This window comes from Mastomys coucha, unplaced genomic scaffold (genome assembly GCF_008632895.1).
Source record: "Mastomys coucha isolate ucsf_1 unplaced genomic scaffold, UCSF_Mcou_1 pScaffold20, whole genome shotgun sequence".
NCBI lineage: Eukaryota > Metazoa > Chordata > Mammalia > Rodentia > Muridae > Mastomys > Mastomys coucha.
The window spans coordinates 29,940,305-29,965,618 of NW_022196903.1; the positions used below are offsets into that span (position 1 = coordinate 29,940,305).

The following is a 25,314-nucleotide window of genomic DNA, read 5'->3' on the forward strand; positions in this document are numbered from 1 at the left end:
ACTCCTAGAGGATGTGTGTGGGGGTCACCAGCGACTCCTAGAGGATGTGTGGGGTGTCACCTGTGACTCCTAGAGGATGTGTGTGGGTTGCCTGCGACTCCTAGAGGATGGTGGGGGGGGTCACTTTCGACTCCTAGAGGATGGTGGGAGGGTCTGGGTCACCAGCGACTCCTAGAGGATGTGTGTGGGGGGAGGTCCGGGTCACCAGCGACTCCTAGAGGTTGTGTGTGGGGGTCACCAGCGACTCCTAGAGGATGTGTGTGGGTTGCCTGCGACTCCTAGAGGATGGTGGGGGGTCCGGGTCACCAGCGACTCCTAGAGGTTATGTGTGGGGGTCACCAGCGACTCCTAGAGGATGTGTGTGGGTTGCCTGTGACTCCTAGAGGATGGTGGGGGGGTCCGGGTCACCAGCGACTCCTAGAGGATGTGTGTGGGTTGCCTGCGACTCCTAGAGGATGTGGGGGAGTCACTTTCGACTCCTAGAGGATGATGGGGGGTCCGGGTCACTAGCGACTCCTAGAGGATGTGTGGGGGGGTCACCAGCGACTCCTAGAGGATGTGTGGGGGTAGCCTGTGACTCCTAGAGGATGGTGGGGGTCACCAGTGACTCCTAGAGGATGTGTGTGGGGGTCACCAGCGACTCCTAGAGGATGTGGAGGGGTCGTCTACGACTCTTAGAGGATGTGTGCGTAACCTGCAATTCCTAGAGCATGTGTGGGTCACTTGTGACTCATAGAGGATTGGGGGGATAGGGGGTCCGGGTCACCAGCGACTCCTAGAGGATATGGAGTGGGGCTTTACCAGGGACTCCTAGAGGATGTGTGTGGGGGTCACCTGCGACTCCTAGAGGATGTGGAGGAAGGGTCAGCAGCGACTCCTAGAGGATAAGGGGGGTCACCAGTGACTCCTAGAGGATGTGTGTGTGGGTTGCCTGCGACTCCTAGAGGATGTGTGGGGGTCACCTACGACTCCTAGAGGATATGCGTAGGTCACTTGCGACTCCTAGAGGATGTGTGTGGGGGTCACCAGCGACTCCTAGAGGATCTGTGGAGGTTGCCTATGACTCCTAGAGGATCAGTGCATCTCCCTCAACTCATAGAGCATGTGTGGGTCACCTTCGACTCCTAGAGGATGTGTGTGAGTCACTTGAGACTCTGTGTGTGGGTCACTTTCGACTCCTAGAGGATGTGGAGGGGGGAGTCACCAGTGACTCCTAGAGGATGGGGGAGGGTCATCAGCGACTCCTAGAGGATCTGTGGGTCACCTGCAACTCCTAGAGGATGTGTGTGTGGATCACCCATGACTTCTAGAGCCTGTGTGGGTCACCTGCAACTCCTAGAATGGGGGGTGGGGGTCACCATCAACTCCTAGTGTGTGTGTGTGTGTGTGTGTGTGTGTGTGTGTGTCAGCAGTGATTCCTAGAACATGTGTATGTATATCACCCACAACTCCTTCATATTTGACAGTGATATTGGATTTTTTCTTTTTTTTACATAATCAAATAGGCATAAGGAATCAAAGGAAACCCAAGTACATTATGCAGCATATTGTACCTTTCTGCCTACTGTTTGCTAATCAGGAGGCTCACATGCAAGTGTTTTTCAGAGATACTTAAAAAAATGTGAACGTTTTCTGAAACCTAGAAAAAAATAAGATCACTTTCTTTTATTTAATCTAGAGAAATAAAAAAGTAATTAATTTAATTCAGTTGGTTGTCCATTAGTTTGGCTTGTTGGATTGACACAGCCGTGTGTTACCACATCTGGCTTCTGGTTTACAAAATGTTAGTTCTGAGTTGGTATTAGGTAGAGTTTGTATAGAAAAATTTGGGGCTATAAAAATGTGGTTTTGGTTGGGCAGTGATGGACACACTTATAATCTCAGCACTGGGGAAGCAGAGACAGGCAGATCTCTGTGAGTTTGAGGCCAGCCTGGTCTAGAGAATGAGTCCCAGGACAGCCCAAGCTATAGACTAAAATCAAGTCTCAAAAAAGGGGTCGGGGTGGGGACAAGAGAAAAGACTGTTTTAGACTTTGACATAGTAATATACATCAGTTATGCCAGCAATGAGGAAGCTGAGGAAGAAGGATCATGTGTTCAAGGTCAGCTAGGGCTACAAATGAGACTGACAGAAATAGGAAGGAGAGGGGAGAGAAAAGAGAAGAAAGAAAACCTGTGCTTTGATTTATATATGAGAGGTTATAAAAATATGACCATGGCAGTTTGAATTGTCACAAAATACCCCTTTAGAAGAATGTCTCAGCAAAGCTGCCATTTTGCTTTATTCTACTGAAAAACTGCTTGGTGATTCAATCCCACTGCATTACATTTTTGAGGTGAAATATCTCAGTACCTAGGCCTTCCTGAAGGGCCTAAGTGTTTTCTTTGGTGCCAGTTTCCTACAGGAAGGATGGGCTTTGAACACAACAACATTGTCATTGAACTTCCCTAGAATTCCTTAAGATGTGGTGTGTCACTCCTGTTGGAGTGCGAACGGCTTGTGTCACTTGCTCTTGCTCAGGAGAGCCCCAGACCCCTTACTGTAAGTACGTAAAGTGAGAATGTTTTTACCTTGCAGTCTAGTTAAGGACTTTTTACCTCCTGGTTACAGGTAGAGAAATTAAGATCTAGGGAATTCCTTGGCCCATTCCAGTCATATGGCTGGCTAAATGAACTAGCAATGTGACTCAGGCCTTAAACTCGCCCATAAGCTGGCCTGCCGTTCCCTACATAGCACACCCATAGGTTGTATCATCTATAAAACACCTTACCCCATCCACCACCTGGATTTCTCCTTTCTTTCTTTTTTCTATCTTTTATTTTAGGTAAAGTCTTGATATACTAGGTAACCCACACTGTCTGTAATTAATTTTTAACTGATTTTTTAAGGCTATCATACAAAATAATCAAAATAATGAGTTCATGGCATGATATGTTGTTTTTGCTTTGTTTGCTTTTTCTTTTTTTTTTTTTTGTTAGTTGGCTTTGTCTTTTTAGGGTGATTGGTTTTGGTTGTGGTTTTTGGGGTTTTGTTTTTTTGTTTGGTTGTTGGCTTTTTTGTGTTTTGTTCATTTGTTTTTGAGAGAGGCTGTTCGTGTGTGTGTGTGTGTGTGTGTGTGTGTGTGTGTGTGTGTGTGCGCGCGCGCGCGCGCGCGCGCGGTGGTCTCATATCACCTCAGTCCTGAGTTTGCTGTGTAGGTGACGATGATCTTGAACTTCTGATATTCTGCTTCTCAAGCACCACCCACCTGGTTTTTTGTTTCTGTGGTGTTTGGGATTGAAGCCAGTGCTTCGTACATGCTAAGCAAGCAGTCTAGCAGCTGACCTATGTAGTCAATGCAAGTTTGGGAATTTTTGAGACAGAATCTCACTTCTTAGTCCAGACTGGCCTGGAATTCTTGGTAATCTTTCTGCCTCTGTCTACCAAACACTGGGATTGCAACTGTGAGCCATCATTCTCTCTCAGAGAAAAGTTTTTTCAGCTAGGCATAACCTCTAATCCTACTACTTAGGAGGCCAAAACAGGAGGATCCTGAGTTTGAGGATAGCTCAAGCTACAATCTTAAGACTCTACTTCAAAAACAACCACCACCCCCACCTCCACCTCCACCACCACCACCACAACAACAAAATCAGTACTTTCCTTCAAACTGGTATCTCCATCCTGAGATTCCTGCATCCTGGGTCATCTCAGTGCATACATTCAGTCCTCTCACCATGCCAGTTCCCTGAGCATGGGGACTTTGTGGCCCCCATATCATTTCTCTCTCTACTTTTCTTTTCTTTCTCTCTCTCTCTCTCTCCCTCTCTCCCTCTCTCTCTCTCTCTCTCTCTCTCTCTCTCTCTCTCTCTCTCTCTCTCTCTCTCTTTGGTTTTTTTGAGATGGGAGTTTTTCTGTATAGCCCTGGCTGTCCTGGAACTTCCCTGTAGACCAGGCTGGCCTCGAACTCAGAAATCTGCCTGCCTCTGCCTCCCAAGTGCTGGGATCAAAGGTGTGCACCATCACTGCCCACCTCTCTATTTTTCTTAGTCAGCAAATGTACAGTATGTGTTCCCATGGTGCTTTAATCGGTCTCTTCACCCCTCACTGTAAACCCTGCTCAGAACTGAATTGGTGAAATAGTGAATGCTTGGAATACAAACAGTTCTGTAGGGTTAGAGAAAACAAAAATGCTGGGTTTTCTCCCAATCCAGGTTTTCCTCTTAACTCTCATTGTTCTTGCCTTTGTCAATCATTGCTGCTGTGCCTTCTAACCCCAGGGAAATTTTTGTCTTAGCAGCCCAGTCAGTGGGATTCTTTGCTTCAGGTTGGAAAAGGCAATGCAGACAGGGGTGTTGGAGGGTACCATTTCTACCTTCAGGTGCTTCATTTTGCCATATGATTGGAAGGATGCCACCGACGCTAGTGAGATTGAACCTCACCGAAGGTCTCGTCGACCCATTGGGAAAACTAGATTAAGTTGGAAGCCAGTGTGGCAAACTTCTTCTTGGATGAATTTATGTGGGCCTGGAAAAACAAGCCAGCTCAAAGAAAGCAGTGGTGCACACCACTGACACCAGGGAAGCTGAAGCAGGCAGATCTCTGAATTTGAGGCCAGCAGAAGCAAAGCAAAACAAACAGAGAACAAGCCAGCTCTAGATGAGTAGAAACCAGGGATGAGGACAGATATGTGATGTTCTAGGTGACAAAAATGACAGTAGGCTGCAGCTTGGGGGACAGTGGGCAGAATAGGGAACATTTCTCCTGTTAAAGAATCAAGCAAGGGATGGGCGTGCATGCCTGAAATCCCAGCACTCTTGAAGCTGAGCCAGGAGGAGAGTTCTGGGTCAGCCTGGGCTACTCAGCAGAATCATTGGCCTGGGATGGGGGTGCAATCTTCAGAACTTTCTGGAGTTTTTTAGAGTATTTCAAGCAGATTCGTTATTCCAAGTGTTGGAGTCCCAGGCTATACAGACACTCCTCAGACCTGCCTCCTTAAGCTGCTGAGAGCAGATTTCCTCATACATCTTAATCTGTGAGAGTTTTAAAAGAAAAGAGTTCGTTGTGTTGTGACACTTTAGGCACAGCCAGGAAGTGCTCTATCATCAAGGTACACCCCTAGCTAGAATGTTTTAAAGGTTTAGTTATGCATATATGTGTCTGTAAAGGTACAGGGCGTTAAGTGCAAATGTGTCCCTATTAGTGCTTCTAGAACCAAGAGGCTTGGATGCCCCAGAGGCTGGAGTTAGAGGAGGTTATAAGCTTCCTAATGAGAATGCTGAGACTTGAACTTAGGTCCTTACCAAGGGCAGCAAGCACTCTTAACCCCTGAGCCAACTCTCCAGCCCCTAAAACAGTTTTTTGTATTTTGTTTTTTAAACTTCACTTCTTAGTTGGTAGGCACAGATACACTCTTGTAAGGCCAGCATACTGGAGAGTTTGGCAAGAAGATCTTGAGTTCAAGGCTGTCTTAGGCTCTGTAATAAGAACTTGTAATACATATACACAACCACTTACTGATTTTTTTTTCTTGGTTTTTTCGAGACAGGGTTTCTCTGTATAGCCCTTGCTGTCCTGGACTCACTCTGTAGACCAGGCTGGCCTTGAACTCAGAAATCCGCCTGCCTCTGCTCCCAAGTGCTGGGATTAAAGGTGTGCGCCACCATGCCCGGCTCCACTTACTGATCTTAAGTTTACACTATACTAGGTCCCCCCTTTCACTGTATGCTAGGTCACCCATTCTTAGCACAGCACTAACTTTAGTCCTGCCTTCCCTTTTCCCATCCCAAGGAGATTTCTGTGGTATTTTTCCGAGGTGGGGCCTCTCCACACAATCACAGTTGTGACTGACCTGGATCCAAGTACACTACTGTCAGTCTGGGAGGCTCAGAGAACAGGATGCACTCACCATGCAAGCTTTACAATCTGAGCTCTTCCCTGGAATCTTGAGAAGGTGAAAGGAGAGAATTCATTCTATATGGTTGTTCCCTGACCTTCATGCATGTGTACCCCCACACAAATTAGTAATGCTAAATAAAAACATTCAGCCTGGCCTCATCTGGTGGTATATACCTTTAGTTCCAGCACTCCAATAGCAGGGTCGGATGATTTCTGTGAGTTCAAGACTGGCTTGATCTTCATAGAGAGTTCCAAACCAGGCCCCTAAAAGTTTGGTCAGAAAAATATAGACCTGGGTCCCTGTCAGGAGCAACAGAAATTCCAGGGGAATAATAGTAATTAAGAGAGACTATCTTTGGGAAGTTGTAGAAGATCATTGCTGGTGATGACTAGGGGCAACATGTAGGAAGCCACTGAAAATCACTCAGCTGTCCTTTGCCATCCACCAGGCTCCACCCTTCTTCTCAGGCAGAATGAGAGATCCCTCTCCTAGCTTCCTACTTAGCTTCTGACCTGGGAAGACCTAAAGCTGATGGAAGGAGATCAAGGTCACAATGTCAGGTAGCCAGTGGGGATGCTCTGGTGTTTGTCTCACTCCTCAAGCTGGGCAGTGAAGACTGACAACCATAGTAAAAGCAAGTGAGGAGAAGGTCTTCCCCCTTGTGGTGGAGACAAGAACTGCACATTTCTCCAGGCCTCCCAACAGCCATGCGCATGGGGATTGGGAAAGCTTCAAATTCCCCACAAGTCAATAGGGTTTGGGTATGAGTCTTTCAAGACTCACCAGACAATTGGAAATCCTGGGAAGATTCTACTACCATTAACCTTCCATTCATCTGAGCACTGTCTCCTATCAGCTTCTCATCTGTTGCTTTAAAGTAGCCTCTTTTCTGACACTAGAAGGTAACATCACAGACTAGGTGACCAATTGCCTCTTAAAGGCCATACCTCCGGTTACAATTGCAGCTGGATTTCAGCCTGAGTTTATCAATCTGTCTCTTCAAGTGACTGACATATGCTAAAGTTCATCAGTGTCATGAATCTGCCTGTACTGAAGCACTGAGCTCAGGGAAGAGTGGACGAGGCAGAAACCTAGCATCCAGCACTGAGTACTGCTGCACAGATGGAAAAAAGATGCAGCACCTCTGCTTGAAGGAGCCATGAGGAGAAGCTCTTTGTGTAAGGGATAGTCCTCAAGTAAGAAGTCTTTAACCTTGTCCTTGTTAAAGCTTCCATACCAGGCACTGGAGCTGGATGGGAGGCATGGCTCAGTTGGGAGGATGCTTATCTAGATTCATGGAGCCCTGGATTCTATCCTTCAGTACTGATAACACTGGGCTATGGTGCACACCTGGAATCTCAGCACTTGGGAAGTAGAAGCAAGAGGATCAGCTGGGGAAAAGCCTTATATGGTCGCCATCACCTCACCGAAAGGAAGGACCAGTACTCTGTAAAATCATCTATGGCAAATGTCAATACAATGGCCATCTTTACAAAGTAGTAGAAGCAAGACAAGGCAAAGCCATGCCCTCTCCCCCTGTGAACTACCACGAATCTGCTTGCTTTCATAGACTCTTCTTTCTTTCTGAGATATAATATATGCACAGGAAAGTCCATAGATCCACAGTGGACATCTTGATACCATTTGTAACCACTCTCTATACCAAAGAAGGGCCATTCTTAAGGTTAGAAAGATCACACAGTGTGGAACCCAAGCCTGCTCAGCTTAAACAGACTAGAAAGGACAAACTCTCAAGGTCCGGGTGAAACCTTGGCTGTAGAAATGATTATCTAGTGAGTCCCTGTAATGTTCTGGAATCTTGCTGGGGTAAGCTCCATTGCCCTTCAACTGGAAGTCCACCGTAAATGGTTTGTAATTTTAGGAGCCAAGGTTCAGTAGGAGACTTGGGGTCGCCTGTGGTTTATTGTGGGTCTTGGTCATATTCACTGCCTTGCGAGCTACATCCTTTCTGTCTGCTCTATCTGCCTTCCTCAATGTTGTATCTCTATTACACAAGGCTAAAGGGGGTATATTATGTTGTAGATTATAATGGCCACCCCTGGAGAAGGCAACAAACCCAGTGATGATGGGACACCCCAGCCAGTGGCACAGCTGCCGCAGCTTGAGCCTCGGGTGGCCCGCAGACGCCTGTCCCAGGCCCGCCACCGAGCCACCCTGGTAGGGCTCTTCGACAGCCTAAGGAAGACAGTTTACTCCCAGTCTGATCTCACAGCCTCAAAGGTACAGGGACTTGGGGATGGTAAAACAGTTTTCCACAAGGTGGGACTGGAGAGTAAGGACTGGCCTAGAGATGCCAGCCTTGCTGCCCGTAGGCAAACTGTCAAAGCCAGGTTACTCTACCAGCAGCCAAGCAGACTGACCTGAGAAAGGAAATTATGTATGGGTTGGAGGGAAACCACGTGGTTACTTGGTGGGCAACAGTCATCCCCCAGCAGATGCTCCGGGACCCTGTGTGTCTATTTATACACACACACACACACACACACCATATACAGATATACAATACTAGAAGTGAATACACACTGGCACTCGTGTGAAGGCTCAGTATATCTGTATCTTGAGGCACACATTTATCTTTTCCTACCCTTTTTGATTTTTATTGATGCTGATGTTCGGGGCAGTCTCCATGTAGCCCAGGCTGGCCTAGAACTTTCCAAATAATAGACCATCCTTGAAATCACACCCTCCTATCTTTGCCTCCCCAGTGCTAGGAAGGTGTTAATCCCAACGAATGAGAGTAAAGACCATTACCCCAAATTCTTTGGTCATATTAAGCAAGCTTTATTTTCTATCAGTTAGGGCTATCTCCCCCAAACTGGGATTTGGAAATATAGCATCGAACACAAGAATGGGACGGGAGGTTTATATAGTCCAGACTAGGGAGCTTTCAAGGGTTGGGGGATTTCCAGAAGAATTTTGGTTACATAGGAAGTTGGCCGAACATTTTAAAATTATTTGGTAGAACATCTTATCGGAGTATATTCAAAGGTGTGAGTCCAACTCCGTAGGGTGGGGAATGTCAGATTTCAGAAACAGGTTAAAGCACAGTCGAGTTGAATTTTGCGGGGAACAGAAATGAATTTGTTCTGACCTTATAACAAAATGGCTTAAGATGAAGTCAGGCTGGTCCATGAGATAACAGGTGTGTACCACACAGCTCTTTTTCTTCTCAGCTATCTTTTTAGCTGCTAATTAACAATATAGTAATTAATTATTGTCCAGAGATTAGAGAAAGGCCTGGTAGGTGGGGTGTTGGTAGAAGAACTCAAGTTCATAATGGTGAGAGCATTATAGGGAGCCACAGAGGAGAGTGTTTGCTCTCTGTCTTAAGAGAGGCTGGAGGGGGGAGAGGAGGGGAGAGAGGAGGGGGAGGGGAGACACTTGCCCTCTGGTAGAAGGCAAGGCCAAAAAGTTCTCACTCCAAGCCTGACTCTTTCCACATCTCCCTGTCTGAACTCTTTGTACCTGGGAACCCATTCCCAGCTGGTTGGTTTCCTTCTGGGGATGGCACCTTCAGCAAAGCAACAATCATAACCTTTTAAAATTTTCTGTTACTAGGGAAATCGCCAGGGGATTTCCAGTTTGGGTTGGGGTAGGAGGACTCCATAGAAGAGCTCCTGAGTAGGCCCAGACCTCTGAGGAAATTTTAAAAGGCAGCTCCTGACCACTTGGTACAGGGTTCCAACTGATACCTGTACTGTGTTCAGTGCAAGAATTCCCCACAGACCCCCACAGACACACCTGCCAATGGAAATGGTGAAGGGCTGATGAGTAGTGAGGGAAAAGCAAGTTTAGGAACTCGGTGGGAAAGAGTGGAGTCTCTGCTGAGAAACAGCTCTCCCCAGGGCATAGCCATGTTCCACATCCACTGAATAAAGACGTACTTGCTTCCCCCTAAAGTCCCTGTCACTGACTAATGGAAATGTGTGTACACACTAGCAGGACAGCTAAGCAGAAAACAGGCACCCATAGCCTTGCTTTGGGGAGTGCAGCTAACCCTGGAGGAAAACCATATGTACCCTCCCCCATGTCTCCCTTCTTCCCCAAATTTTGACTTCACGCTTTAGTAGAATATGGCTCTCAACTAGTTTCAGTAAATGGGAGGCAAGTTACTTCTGGCCTTCCTTCGGTTGTCACACCTGTAAAACAAGAGAATATTCACGGCTTCCTCACTGGTCATGACTCACAGGAAAAGTCCAACATGGCCATCAGACGTCATACTGTTGTTTCCCAGTATACTGCGCTATTCATTGCCTGCATCTCTGTTCACAACTCTTATTTTACAAACCAGAAAAGCGAGGCTCTGAGAAGTTAAATCGTCTTCCCTGAGTGGTACAGCCACAAGTGCTGGGAGCCCAGCTGCCCCACTGTTTTCTTTCTTTCTTGGTTATTGGGGCGGCGGGGGGGGGGGCAGTCTGGAATTTCTGGGATTCTGCATGGAAAAGGTTGCTCTATGAGGCTGATCAGTGGCAAGGTTTTCTTAGTTCTCCATGGCTGCTATAATATGACAGCAAATGTGGGTAGGGAACCTAAAACAACAGCAGCTAATTAACAAAGTCAGGGTCTGGCCCCTCTGACAGCCTCAGAAGAGAACCATTTATGCTTCTGCTAGCTTCTGGCATCTTCCACCCATCCTTGCAGTCCCTTGGCTTGTAGTGACACCACTCCAGCCACCGTCCATGTCTGCCTGCCTTCACATCATCTTCTCCCTGGCTCTCCCTGTTCTCTGCCTGTCCACATTTCTCCTTTTCATAAGAACAGCAGTTATATTGACTTGGGGACCAGCCCAAGGGCTTATTTTTAATATGATTACCCTGCCCCGAAATAAAGAAATAAACAAACAAGTAAATAAATAAATACTCACAGATGCCGGGGTAGAAACCCCAACATAGCTGTTTCTTTTTTTGTGTTGGGGTTTGGGAGAAGATAATTCAATCAGAAAAAATTCATGTGCTACTAGAAGCATATGAAAGGGCAGGAGAAAAAGCCCAGCAGGAAAAGGCGCTGGCCATCAAACTTGATGGCCTGAATTCAATCCCCAGAACCCACATGGTGCCTGACCCCTGGCAGTTGTCCTATCGCCTCTACAAGGTCATCATGTTATACTCCCATCAAACAATAAATGTTTAAAAAATAGAAATGAAATTACATGAAAAATATTCTAGGAAAAAATATCAACATTAATGTCTATGGCTTCCCTGATGCAGTAGGAATATAAGGAGACACGCGGGGGAGGGTGTATCCTAGGTGCTAGGGTGGCTACCTAGCATGCACGAAGCCCTGGGATCCATCTCCAGCACTGTAAAACCTAGAATGGTGGTGCACACCTATAATGTCAGCACCCTGGAAGAATCAGAGGCTCAAGGTCATTCTCGGACACACAGTATGTTCGAGTTTACCCTGGGCTACATGAGAGAGAGACCTGGCCTCAAAGAAAGAGTGTAGGGGAAGAGCTGAGAGGTCCTGCTGAGCCAAGGTAGGGCACTGGCTCTGGACCACAATGTCTGCATCACATACTGATACAGCTGCTGTAACACAGCACCCTATCCTGGGAACTTCAGAAGCCACAGAAATGCATTACTCACAGTTCTAGAGGCTAGACTGTCTAAGTTCAGGGTGCCAGCAGATTTAGTGTGTGGTGAGGGCTAGCATGTCTGTTTCATATAGAGTGCAAACTAGCCGTGCCCTCATGTGGAAGAGTGAACAAGCTCTCTTGGGCCTCTTTTCTCAGGGTATTAGTTCCATACATTTAGAGTCTGCTGTCATGACAATTGCCTCCTCAAAGACCCCAGCTTTGAATATCTTCAAATGAAGGTTAGGTTCAACGTATGTAACATGAAGAACACAAACATTTAGAGCAGAGTAGCCAGAGCATCATCTTGCCATCCTAAGAACAGCCAAGATTCCTAGCCCTTGCATTCTGAGTCAAGGACAGTGAGGTGTAGAAGATAAAGGGTGGGAAGGAAGGAAAAAATTCTAAATTCAAATCCACAGAATATTTATTTTTAGATATGTTTAGATCACATAAAATATCTTAATTATTTTCTTTTTTGTTTTAAACAGGGTGTATGTATCCTAGGTTGACCTTGAACTCAGTATGCAACTGACATTGAACTCCGGAGATCCTTCTGCCTCTATTTACTGAGTTCTGGGATTATAGGCATATGCCAACATACGTAGCTACACAGAGTCTGTGAATTCAGCAAATAAACATTTTGAGAAAAAGTTACTGAGTTGCACATGGTCACAACTTGAACGGAAGTCTAGTGGGCCTTTGTGCAAGCCTGGGGTTGACCTTCAGTCTGCTGTGCCCCCATGTCACAGTGTCCCACCTGCAAGCAGCCTATTTAGACAACTGTGACTCTGCAGCCACCATGGTCACTTTCTCAACACATCTTATTCCCAAATGCTTTGGTATGTCAGTGAGCATCCATTTATAGAATGCAAACGTGTCTCCACACCTTCTGTGCACTGGGACCAACTTCCTAACCATTCCACAGACAAGGCCAAGGATGGGACTTGCATGGGGGAGTACGGCCTCAGGGTGACAAGGGGTTTCCTGGGCCCATAGAGAAAATTGTCTCATCACTAAAAGGCTCTCTTTTCAACAATGTCTATCTGTGTCCTCAGTGGCAGGTACTGAATAAGACGAAGGTTCATATTCAGGAAATGGAACAAAGCTTGGATAATTTGCTGAAGCTCAAAGGCAAGAGACCCCTCCCTAGAGAAGTCTGCCTCAGGTTTTCCACTGAAGGCAGAGATACGTGTTAAGAACCTATGGTGTGTCAAGTGCTGTGCTTGGGCCATAACTGTCCCCCATCCCAGGGAATTTACCCTCTGGCAGTATGGGCAAGGGTCCCCAGGCTATATGGGTTCAATGGGTTCCCTAAAGGGACACGGCTAAAGGCATCTGACCTCAGCTTTAGGGACCAGAGAGGAAGTAGACTAGTACTTGACCTGACTCTCCCCTCATGCCTTGGAGGAGAAGTGGGAAATAGCTCTGCACTCTCTAAAGTTGGGAGGGTCCAGGTTTTCTGTGCCTCTCCCCTCCTCCCGAGGTCCCTAGATAGGCAGTAGAAACTCAAAGCTCTGGTTTTTTTCTCTTTATGACTCTTGTCTTCATGTCCCTGATAGGATTCTTCAACCTGCAAGATGGGAATCCCAACAGCTTAGAGGAGGTCAAGGAAGAATATGCCAGAATGTACTCTGAGAATGACAGGTGAGACCTGGCAGGTACTGAAGCCTTGAGCCTTCAATGCTATATGACTGCAGTCTCCCATGAGCAAAGCCATCAGGGTTGCTCTTGCCACTTACAGCTGTCCCATTCCTTACAGTTTTATCCTTCCTTCATCCTCATAACATGGCTTGGAAATTCTTAAATGATTCATGCTTATTACAGAATTCAGAAAAGCATGAAATTGTGTATTATCTCACTTCTCTGAAAATTCATGTTATTGCTGATGGATCTCCACCCACCTGATAATTTTTTCATTCTTCACACTACTTAAGAGAAAGGAGAACATGGAGTTTACCCATATATCTTGGGGTGTGTATGTGTGTTATGCATGTACACATGTGTGGGTGTGTTATACATGTATACATATGTGTGTGTGTATGTGTGTGTGTGTGTGTGTGAGTGAGTGTAACAGATGTGGAAGACTATGCTAACATCATAGTCAAACTTGAACAGAGAGTCTGGTTTTCGAAATGTCCTCCTCCTCCTATGTTTGTTCCACTGTTAGTCACTTTCCTCACTACTGTGACCCAGATACCTGAGATGACCACAAAAAGGAGAAAGCCCTGGTTTTGCTCCCAGGTTGGTCTATGGCTGCTGAGCCCCATGAGCTGGAGCAGGGCATCATGGCAGCAGAAATGTAGAAGAAGAGGGCCATTTAGCTCCAAGAAGACAGAGAGCAAAGAGAGGGATAAGAAGGGGTCAGGGACAAGAGACCCCCAGAGCCCCACCCCAGTGGCCTACTTCCTTTACCTAGGACTTACAATCGTATGTGTCCAGGATCTCCCCAAATAGTATCACCTACAGAAACAAAGAAAGCCCTCACACATGATACTTTGGGGCCGGGGGTGGGGGGAGGAAAGGGGAACTTCACATGTAAACCATAAGTGAAGTCAGGTCTACATTTAACTTTCTCACTGCCGGTGCTTTGCATGCATGGTGTGTAGGTATGTTCTCTGCTCTGTATTGCTGTCAAGAGATGGCATAATGCCCCCTTTTCATGCATGGAACCTGCAGGCCCCAGACTACATCTTGTACTTGAGGGACAACCATCAGGCCCTTGTCTCCACTGGCCCCATGGCATGTCAATCTCCAATGGCATAATATAGGTCCAGGTGGGTCTCTGATGAGACCCCGAGTGCAAGTCATGTCTCCCCAGCCCCAGAGAGGGCTACAAACACTTTGCTGTTATAGCCTACTAAAACCTATGACGTTATGGTGTTGTTCAGGGTTTTTTGGTGTGAACACTTAGAACTTTCATTTTCTTCTCTGTACTTTTTCCCTCTGGTTTCCAGAATTTTATTTTCTTTTTTAAGTTCAATGCTTTAAATTGTTTGTTTTATTTTTATTTTATATGGACAGGTGTTCTGCCTGCATGTGTCTGTAGCGCTGTAGTATACTTGGATACTGGATGCTGGATGTCCAGGACTGGAGTTATAAATGGATATGAGCAGCTATTATGTAGGTACTGAGAATTGAACTTAGGTCCTCTTGGAAGAGCAGCCAGTGCTCTTAAACACAAAGCCGTCGCTCCAGCTCTGTTTTCCAAACTTATAAACAACAAATATATATTATAGCCTGGGTGAAATAATTATTAAATATATTAAATATAAACTTTAATATTAATTAAATTAAAAATATATTAAATATTAACTATATTATAGCCTAGTGAAATTTTTTGTTAAAAATCAAGTTACACCATCTGAAGATGTTAAAAAATGTGTCAAGAGGAAACCACCTCTAGTCTCCATCCATATAGACTTCATCACTGTCTTGTTCACAGAGGAATCAAATGAGATAAACACATGCCTTTTCTTCTATAGCCTGTGGTATGGTAAATTGACTGACTTTCAAATGATGCACCAGCCATCTTGTATTTGTAAGGGCCACTTGGTTATTATCTATATATTTGGATTATATAGCTAGTAAACCTGTATTATGAATTGTGAGTGTGTGCACTCACTGGCGAGATTTGCCAAGCACTCTCTTGATTCTGTATCCTCCCCCAGTATATTCCTAAACAGTTTTCCTGAGAACGGCCTCCCTGAGTGGTTCCCCCCTGAGGCTGTTGGACTGGATGCTGAAGAAGAGGAAGGAGAAGAAGAAGAAGAAGGAGAAGGAGAAGAAGAGGAGGAGGAAGAAGAAAATGGTGAAGAGAGAGAGGTACAAGAGTACCAGGAAGAGGAGGAAGAAGAAAAAGAGGAGAAAAAAGTCGACTCCTCCCCGACTATTTTGCCGGACCTCATGGAATTTGAACGGTGTGAACAATTGGGTGGGATGCTTCACACATGCAGGGGGGAATTCTATGACCAAGGGGACAGACACTCCAGCCTGGCCTGGATGGCAGCCTCAAAGTATGCATGAGTCAACCCAGGTTCCAAATCACCAAAGTACAGGATTTCCATGTGGGAAACACCCCAGTGGAGACCAGCTAAGAGGCTGGGCAAACAATGTTAAAGTTGCATGTGTAGAGCAAATACAGTTTTGATTTAGAATGGATGATTAGTTAGGGGTCCCTGGGGAAAGAGTAGTGCTGACAGTAATTTTTAGTACTCACCCCTCCTTCTACCATACACACACCTCAGAAATCTACTTTTGGAGCTTGAGAACCAGGCCACATCTGCTCTTATATAAACAGTGCCTGGCTTGCTCACACTTCTAATGCCTCCTCCACAGACTTAAGACCCTCCCACAGCCACGTTGGCTTCCAGGGGCACGGAGGATCACTCCGTGCGTACCTGAGTCTTCTAAGCCCCAAATTAAAGCAGGATGATAGCAGGCCTGAGACTTTGTAAGTCTCAGAATGTACCCAGAGTGAAGAGGGCTAAAGCAGCCATGTCTTGTATGAAGCAGGGAACTTTGGGAGCCCAAAAAATGAGAAAGGCATAAATCCATGTCCCCCATGGCCCTCAAGATGACTGCTGCATTCGTGGGACCAGTGGAAGGCAGACACAAAACTAGGTTGTTGATAAACCAAGGGACGGTGGCCATGACACCACCATGATGGTGGCCTGATCGTAAGCATCTGGCTACATGTCTGAGGGACAAACCATGTCTGTTGCAGGTACCTCAACTTTTACAAGCAGACCATGGACCTCCTGACCATGAACAGCATCATCTCCGCACAGGAAGTGACACTCCCTATTGTCTCTGCGGCCATCTCCCACCTGTGGCAGACTCTCCCTGAGGAGAAAAAGGCCAGACTCCTGGAGGTGTGGGAGCAGCAGCACAGCACCCTCTCAGACCTCACCGAGGCCTGTCTAGAGCTGGCCGGTGCTGACGACAGCCTGAAGGAGGACAGCGGGGTAGACAGCCAAGGAGCTAGCTGTTCACTGGAATCCACCCCGGAAGAGGTGAGCAGACCCCATGGGATGGCCCTTTGCCTTGACTTTCTCAATGCCCCTCAGCAGGTGACTCCTGAGAGGGCTTTGCATATGTGAGGAGAATGAGTGGCCTGCCATTGCGCAGACTAAGAACCTTGTATGAGGTTAGCTTAGGGAGGGCCTCTCTACCTCAAATCTATGGGAAGAAATGCAAAACTGAAGTCATGGAAACACAGGCCCTTCTACGGCCCCTTTCCAGATGGTCCTCAGAGTAACAACAGGAATGTCAGAAGACATTTGTTGTATGTCTGTGTGAGGGTGTCAGATTCCCTGGAACTGGAATTATAGGCAGTTGTGAACTGCATGCGGATGCTGGGAACTGAACCTGGGTCCTCTGGAAGAAGAGTAAGTGCTCTTAACTTCTGAGCCATCTCTCCAGACCCTCTTACATTAAATAAGTATTAAGTCATCTAATCTGATATTCAAATTTACCTATGTACCCTGTATTTTTGATAAGTCTCCTAACCTGAAGTGTAAATCAATTTTGTTTGAATACTTAGTATTCTGTTTGAACACAAATTCAGAAGAAAGCAGGGTCAAAACTGTCTAAACAACAAGTGTATTCTCATACTATTAATTATTGTAATTCTTATAACATGATGAAGGAAATGACTGCAGAGAAGTAGGTCAGTGTGTCAGCAATGAGTAGCTCTGGCAGGAGAGTTACTCGGTAATTCTTAACTCACCTATTCCTAGTTCAGAACTCCCATGATATTCACAAAGTTCTTTTATGAAGCAGACAACTGTTAACACTATGAACATATTTGAGTTTAACTCATTCATATACATACATACATACATACATACATACCTTCTTGTAGTAACTGCACTCTTAGTATCTTGCCCTTTTTATGCCACCGTAGAATCCTGAACTGAGAAATCAACAACATATAAATTTGTTGGCTCATTGTTCAGGAGGCTGAGAAAGCCACACTTCCTGTGCTGACATCTGGCTAGGTCCTTCCTCCTATGTCTTCACATTAAAAGGGAGGGGAGAAGGAAGGAGGGAGAATTTTTAATATTCTTTACAAAGATTTTATTCTTTTATTCTTTTTTATTTTTTTTGGTTTTGGTTTTTTCAAGACAGGGTTTCTCTGTGTAGCCTTGGCTGTCCTGGAACTCACCCTGTAGACCAGGCTGGCCTTGAACTCAGAAATCCGCCTGCCTCTGCCTCCCAAGTGCTGGGATTAAAGGCGTACACCACCACCGCCCAGCTATTATTTTACTCTTAATTATGAAAGTGTGTGTATATATACATGTGTGCACATGTGTGTATGTGTGTGTGTGCATAAGTACAGGTGCCTACAGAGGCCAAAGGATACCAGATCCCCTAGAGCTGGAATTAGAGGCAAGTTGTGAACTGACCAATGTAGGTTCAAAGAGCCAAACTTGGGTCTTTCCCAAGAGTCCCATGCACTCTTAGCTGCTGAGCCATCTCTCCAATCCCTGAAGCCCAAGTCAAAGATGTGAAAGAGTTTTGGAATGGACAGACGTTTGATTGTGGCTGTTGTGACTTGTCCTTTAAAAGAGTTTGAAAGAAGTTCTTTGCTGATCTTGCCAGTGAGTGAGCAGGCATTGGAAGCCAGCCCTCCTCAGCCTCACCCTGACTCAGCTCCTCAGGATGAGATGGGGTTGTGGGTTGCAGATTTGAATATAACTCCACCTGGAAAGCTTTGGATTCCCGTTCCTGGATGTAAACTGAGGCTTGGCTTTTTTTTTTTTTAGGGGTGGGGATAGCAGTCCCCAGCTCTTTCTCTTCCCTTCGGTAATTCCCTGGGAAGGTCACTGAATAGAGACCCTGGGTTTGGTGCTAGATTTGACATGTGTGCCCTTCAGATGTACAGGGTGCCAAGAGAGAGCCTGTCTGCCTCTATGGGCCCAGCAGCCCTGGGCATGCAGCAGACTGCAGGGTTAGTTCTGGCACAGGTAATGTTGTCCTTTCTTTCAGATCCTTTTTGAAGATGCTTTCGATGTGGCAAGTTTCCTGGACAAGAGTGAGACCCAGGATATGTCTAACATCAGGTAAGGAAGGTGGTTTAGGAAAGTGTGTACATGTGTACGTGGGTGTGAAATTACGTCGGGGTGAGTGTGTGGTGTACATGTGTACATATGTGAAGTTGTATGAGTGATCATATAGGTGTGAGAAGAGTGCATTAGGGTGAGTGTGACTGTGTGTGTGAGTGGGTGTGCACAAGTGCCTCACTTCTGGGGTGTGTTTTCAGATACTCTTCTGCATCCCACAGATACACATAGATACTCCTCAGAGGAGGAAATTCATCTTCCCTAGCCAAGGGCTACACATGCCCAATTATGTACTCAGGGTTCTAAGAACATGTCTCTTACCTGCCTAGTTTCCCCAGTGTGCCTTGGTCCTGCCCCTGCCTGCTCTGGGCAGTCACACCTACTGCTGATCCATCCTACACAACACAGCTAAAGAAACAACAGACACTTATTGCTCAAGGTTCTGGAGGTTGGACATCCAAGGTCAAGGCAGAGACAAAGCCTGGGAAAGACCAGCTCTCTGTAGATGTCACCTCCTCTGTAATCAGATCTCTGTAGGGCATCTTTTATAAAAGAGTCCCGATACCCTTCTATCATTCCGGGGGGGTTAGCCACATCTTCCATCATTTAAACTTATATAAGTGTTGTGGGGGGAAAACACTGAGCTTTGGTCCATAAGGCAGGCAGTAGCAGCCAATCTGGTGGGCACAGAGAACCAACATAGAAATAAGCTTTGAGTTGAAGCGATCTCTAAGCTGTACAAAGTGGGGCACTGACAGGAGCAGAAGAGGAAAGGATGGATGTCCGTACCACTGTGAGAAGATGTGAAGTGGGAACTGGAAAGAGCTTTTTTAAAAGATTTATTTACTTATCTTATGTATATAAGCACTCCATCTGCATGTACACTTGTATGCCAGAAGAGGATGTCAGATCACATTATAGATGGTTGTGAGCCACCATGTGGTTGTGGGGAACTGAACTCAGAACTTCTAGAAGATGGACAGTGCTCTTAAGCTCTGAGCCACCTCTGCAGCCCCGGGGATCTGAAAAGGTTTAAAGCAAGAAGCATCAAGGGGGACTTTCCCAGAGTGAGACAGTCCAGAACTCAAGCTCTGCAGATGCTGTTTGAACAGTTATGGTCTTGGCTGGCATATGCCTGAAATGTAAGATTTTTGCCAAAGGACTGAAGGACATCCAGGTCCTTAGGATCAGAGTGAAGGGTCCTCTCAGAGGCAGCCTGGGTTGCAAGGAGTCTTGGAAGCTGTGGCCTGGGTAGCTTCAAGCAGAACTTCAAGCTTCCTAAACACCCACCTTAGTTCTGCCACTCCACCTCCCAGACGCAGGTCTTACCCAGCTCAGGATTGCCAGGAAGCAATGCATTGTGAGCTCTTCCCACCTTTGTGTGGAGGATCAGATTGCAGCAAATGGTTAGAGGCCCACATTCCTACTTCTGCACTGAGTTTACCTTGTAAGAACAACAGAATATGTTTGTGAAACCATGTTAGGAACTCCTCATTCTGCTGAAAAGACAAAAAGAAACCTATTTAAAAATTCCTTTTCCTGCCTTCTGTAGAAAAGGATTCCTGGGCTAACTGGCACCTCCTTCCAGGAAGAAGTGAGGGCAGGCCTGCCTTACGGTACTCAGCCTCTGTCCTGCAAGGCACTAACTGCACAGGGTTGCTCAGAAAGATAGAGAGGAAGAAGCCCACCCACAAAATAGAACTACTATTTGCTCTAAGCTGAGCCCCACGGGAAGAGCACTGCGTGGGGACTACCCCCTGGCTGAACCCACGCTGTGTATGGACACCCTGAGCTGCCTCAGATGGCCCCAAAGCAGGGACCCTGCTGCAGAAGACAGAGAGTAAGAGGAGCTCCCGTCTCCTCACTCAGGAGGTCACGGTGTAGAATACTACATCAAGATGCAAGAGACAGACTTGCCATGGTTACTTTGCAGGCCTTCCAGATAAGGCATTTCAGTGAAGTGGTACACACTTCCCAGGAACAGCTACTTGACAGTTCAACTGGGTGCTTAAAGTTTGCACAGTGAGCCAGTGTTCAGGGCATGGGTGATATAGCAAGGCCAAATGAAAGGTTCGGTTCTAAATGGTTTCTATTTCTTCTACTGTCAGAGCTGTGTTTGCCAGCTGCAACTCAGAAAATCCAGAGGAGAAATTTCAGCTCTACATACAGATTATTGAGTTTTTCAAGGGCCTTGGCTGCATTAACACTCCATTAAACCAGGTAAGATAGAGTGGGGACAGCAAAATCTCTTATTAACACCATTAGTGGGGAGGGCACTCTGGCCCACCCTGACTCCATCCATCTCCGGCTCTCCGGTTTGCTTCACGGTTGTTCAGCTTCAGTCTAGTGCCTTCTGTACAATAGAGGATACTAGGGAAAGAGAAGAAAGAGGCAGGGGGATTTCCTCCAGGACAGATCTGCACAGGAGCCCTTTGTAGCAAGGCCAGATCCCAAGGGCTGCCTCCTAGCAGGCACTCATCAACATTGTGTGAGCTATTTGGTCCTCTGTGAGTCTTCAGTGGTAGTTTTGGTCAGCTTTTGAAGGCTAACTTCTCTCTGAAAGCTCATCCGGTAGCTGAGGGTGATGTAAGTCACAGGATCCTGGTTAGGAGGCCATTCCTGAATTCTCATGGGGCGTGGGGGATGCTAAGACTGTACCACCAGGGGACAGGCCCTTTCAGATGCACCACCATGGTTTTTCTCAACTAACCTAGCAAGATACAGCTGTTTGTTTCAAAGAGTAATATAGTAATGGCAAACCTTTTCAGCAAGGGCACCATTTCCAGGAGCAGAGATGTCCTTTGACCCCCTTTCTCACTGTCTCCTCCCTTCTCCTTGCTGACACCACTTTCAATTCCTCTTGGGGACAGTGTCTGTCTCCGCACAGTCTACTCCCACCAGTCCTTGAGAGCCCATCCTCTAGCACCTGCATCATTCTTTCTGTTGGGTGCTGTCTTAGTCAGGGTTTCTATTCCTGCACAAACATCATGACCAAGAAGCAAGTTGGGGAGGAAAGGGTTTATTTGGCTTACTTCCACATTGCTGTTTATCACAAAGGAAGTCAGGACTGGAACTCAAGCAAGTCAGGAAGCAGGAGCTGATGCAGAGGCCATGGAGGGATGTTCCTTACTGGCTTGCCTCTCCTGGCTTGCTCAGCCTGCTCTCTTATAGAACCCAAGACTTCCAGCCCAGGGATGGCACCACCCACAAGGGGCCCTACCCCCTTGATCACTAATTGAGAAAATGCTCCACAGCTGGATCTCATGGAGGCACTTCCCCAACTGAAACTCCCTTCTCTGTGATAACTCCAGCCTGTGTCAAGTTGACACACAAAAGCGGCCAGTACAGGTGCGATTAAATTAATACATCTTGCCAAGACTTTAAGAACAGATTCAACCTACATGGCAGAAACAAAGAACAGAGGTGAAGAGTCCACATTAGGCAGAGTGCTTGAACTTTACTCCTCCTGAGCACCATCACCTTGTGGTCTTATTGGCCATCCAGGACTTGCATAAGTGATAGAGCAGGAAGCCTTGTGATTTGATAGGCTGGTGTGAAGAGGGAGCTTTTGTTGTCTTCTGTATGGCAGCCCCAGCTCTCTGCTGCCCCTGTTGCATTCATGGGAGGGTTTGGATGAAGCTCTGCGGGCATCCACCCTGCATTCTCTAAACAGTGACTTAAAACAGCAGTAATCCACGCGGTAGTTCTGGAGCCAGAAGTCTGAACCAAAGGGTTAGCAGGGCTGGGCTGTTTCTTTGTATGCCTGGGTCTAACTTCTGATGGTTTTGTTGGTGCCCAGCTTCTTCTCCAAGCAGGGGTTGGGTGTAGAAGGTTGCAAACCTCACATCTGGGTATCACCCTTGGAAGGTCCTGCTCTCATTCGATGGTTGACTGGTATAAGGATCCATAAAAATCAACCCTGATCTGCCAGGCTACCAAACAGCAGAGGTCATTTTCTGCTAGGTAGAGAGAAAGAAGGAAATCAAAAACCCTGCAAACACATTTAGGGAAGAGACAATAGAGAGTCCTGAGAAGTTTCTTGGAATCTTTGAAAAGAATGAGAAGCCTTTACTAAACACATTGCTGCTGCTGCTGCTGCTGCTTCTCCTCTTTCTCCTCCTCCTCCTCTTCTTCCTCTCCCTCCTCCTCCTCCTCCTCCTCCTTCTTCTTCTTGTTTTTTTTTCCATAATAGGTAACGCATCTACATGGTATGAAATTCAAAACTTCCCAAAAGATATTCAATAAAATCTCAGTCTCTCTCTCTTGTCACTGTGTTTACTGACGCTTCCTCAGTCTCTCCCAGAAACAATTGCCAGAACCAGTTTCCTGCCCACCCAAAGGCAGTCTATAGATATCTGTGTGTTCTTTCAAACTCAAGTGGTTGCCTACTCTGCACAGTGCTTTGCCCTTAACTCTTCTCCTAATATCTGTACCACAGATATAGAACCATCACATACCTTTCTTTAAAGTCAGGCATGTGATAGGTGGGTGCATGGGTCACCATGTTCTGTAGATAGGCATTTAGATAAAGCTTTAAGATTTTCCCTCTCTTATGGGTACATAGAAATTCCAAGCGTGGAGCAGAAGCCAATTCTTTGCTGCCCTTCCCAGAAGTCAGAGAACGTTGTATCGAACTAAGTGGAAATAACCATGGCCCCTGCCTGGCCTGAAGCTACAGTAGAGAATTAAGCACATCGGGAATGCTGGGACCTTCTTACCTGTGGGGGAAACCCACTTGGTCCTAATTTTCAGCTTTTTGTTTACTGATCTACAGGAACCAGATCCTCCTGTCGATGATGATATGATGCTGCTGAAGTGCCTGGAGACCTTTGATGATGATCTGTAAAGCAGAGGAGCTGAGAAGGAAAAAGATTAAATGGGGGAGGGGCGGGTCCAAGTTTGAATGCCAGTAGCTAGGGTTATACGGCCTTGTCGTTCAAGACTCACTGAGAAAGGCTGTTTCCAAAAGTCTCTTTGATGTTCTTAGTTTCTGTTACTATAAAGTTTTAAGAGCAATGATTTTTGGTGTCCTGGCAATGTTTTTTTTTGGGGGGGAGGGCTTGTTGAATATAAGAGACTAGTCTGCTGCAGGACACACATCCACTATGTCCCTGCTCAGGGGAAGAGGGTGAGATACCATGAGTAGCCAAGGCCTAGGCCATGAGTTTTACAAGAAGACACTAGGCAGGACTTGCCCTGTGGGTGGTACAATATCAGTGTCCTGGACTCAGGACATCGCTGTGGTGGCTTCTCCAGAGATCTGAAGCCCAGTTCCTCATCTTATACGTTCTGCGAGCCCAGGAACAGTGCTCAGCTCAATCCTATACCCAAGGGCCTCAGAACCGAATCCAATACACCTGCTGCTTCTGCTTCAGATGGCTGACTGGGTGCTGCAAAGACAGCCAGTGTTGTAAGCACTTCTGGGTGAGGTTCCTGGGCAGAGTGTATGGATATCCTTGGTCTTCCACACTAGATGTGAGAGAGAACTTTGTGTCAACTTGACTAGGCTATAGTGCCCTATATTTTATCATACATCATTCTAGATGTTTCTATGAATGTATTTTTGTATGACATTAGAGCCACCAAGGGTGGGGAGCAGTATAACGACATTTGTACTGCCATTGAAATCAGTAAACTTTGAGTTTACTGATCATGCTCCATAAAGCATTCACTTAAAGGCCTTAATAACAAAAGACTGGGTTCCCCAAAGGAAGGAGGACCTCCAGGACAGCTCTTCCCCACTGAGCAGCCCCAACAGTGAAAGTTGCATTTTTGCCTCTATGACAACATGGACCAACTAGTTAAAGTAAATCTCTCTCCACCTGTCTGTATACACATATCTACATCTAATACTGGACTCTCTAGTGTACTTGACTAACAGATTGGAGTTAATTTAAAGTCAGAGCATTCATATGGGAGCTGAGGTGCTTCTGGTGGTGTCCGACCACATTGCATCACATGACATTTTGCTTCTGTGCACACTAGGTGTACACTGCGCACATACCATCACACCAGGTAACATCAACAACCACTGACAAAAATTCATCCTTTCAGGGTTAGACCATTAAGTTACGAATTGCACTATTTATACAGTGCATACAAAAGTTTCCACTTACAGAAATATAATTGTTTAATGATAGAATACAAGTACTTCTAATATTTTCCTGTTGCCATTCCTCAACCTATAAGATACAAATTAGTATGTCTTTGGATTATGTGAAATTAGAATATTTGAATTAAAAGTTTGTGTTTGCCAGGTGTGGTGGCAATCCCAGTGCTTGGGAGGCAGAAACAGGTGGATCTGTGATTTCAAGGCCAGCCTGGTTTAAATAGAGTTCTAGGACAGCCAAAGACACAAAATAGAGAGACTCTGTCTCAAATAGACAAAACCAAAATTGCTGCTTCAGTTGCTGACTTTGGATTTCATAAAAACTTCTTCCTCTCCCGCTTTTTCTTTGGCTGGTGGACATCCACCCTATGCTCTGTTCTGCTCAGCCACTGGTTGATCAGCATTTATTGACAAGGTAGAGAATAAATGGTAAGTGTTGTTTACACAAACTTGAGGCAGGAGATTCTTGGTAAGCATTACAATGCTGTGTATTGAAACAGGGTATCAAGTCAGAGAAATGAGCATTTGAATAACACAGGGGTAAATTTTATAGAGTACAAAAACATTATTTCTATGGCCCTTCACAGGTTTGAGAAGCTTCCTGGTTCCCTCTGAACAACTAAGCCTGGTTCCTAGGTTTGCAACACAATTATAAAGCATGGAACG

At 46.1% G+C, this 25,314-nt stretch overlaps 1 protein-coding gene across 2 annotated transcripts in view; it reads left to right on the plus strand.

Annotated features, from left to right (window-relative positions):
• Positions 1–23,559, plus strand: part of Stra8 (stimulated by retinoic acid 8) — a 24,792-nt gene extending 1,233 nt beyond the window's left edge. Inside the window, exons 2-9 of one of the 2 annotated variants that reach the window (XM_031380799.1) lie at positions 7,923–8,120; positions 12,531–12,606; positions 13,035–13,119; positions 15,144–15,392; positions 16,199–16,487; positions 18,466–18,539; positions 20,648–20,759; positions 23,314–23,559. In XM_031380799.1, coding sequence (XP_031236659.1) covers positions 7,929–8,120; positions 12,531–12,606; positions 13,035–13,119; positions 15,144–15,392; positions 16,199–16,487; positions 18,466–18,539; positions 20,648–20,759; positions 23,314–23,385 — 1,149 coding nt within the window. In that variant the 5' untranslated portion in view covers positions 7,923–7,928 and the 3' untranslated portion in view covers positions 23,386–23,559. The remainder of the gene's footprint in view (positions 1–7,922; positions 8,121–12,530; positions 12,607–13,034; positions 13,120–15,143; positions 15,393–16,198; positions 16,488–18,465; positions 18,540–20,647; positions 20,760–23,313) is intronic. The other variant, XM_031380800.1, reaches the window with a different exon arrangement.
• Positions 23,560–25,314: the final 1,755 nt, after the last annotated feature.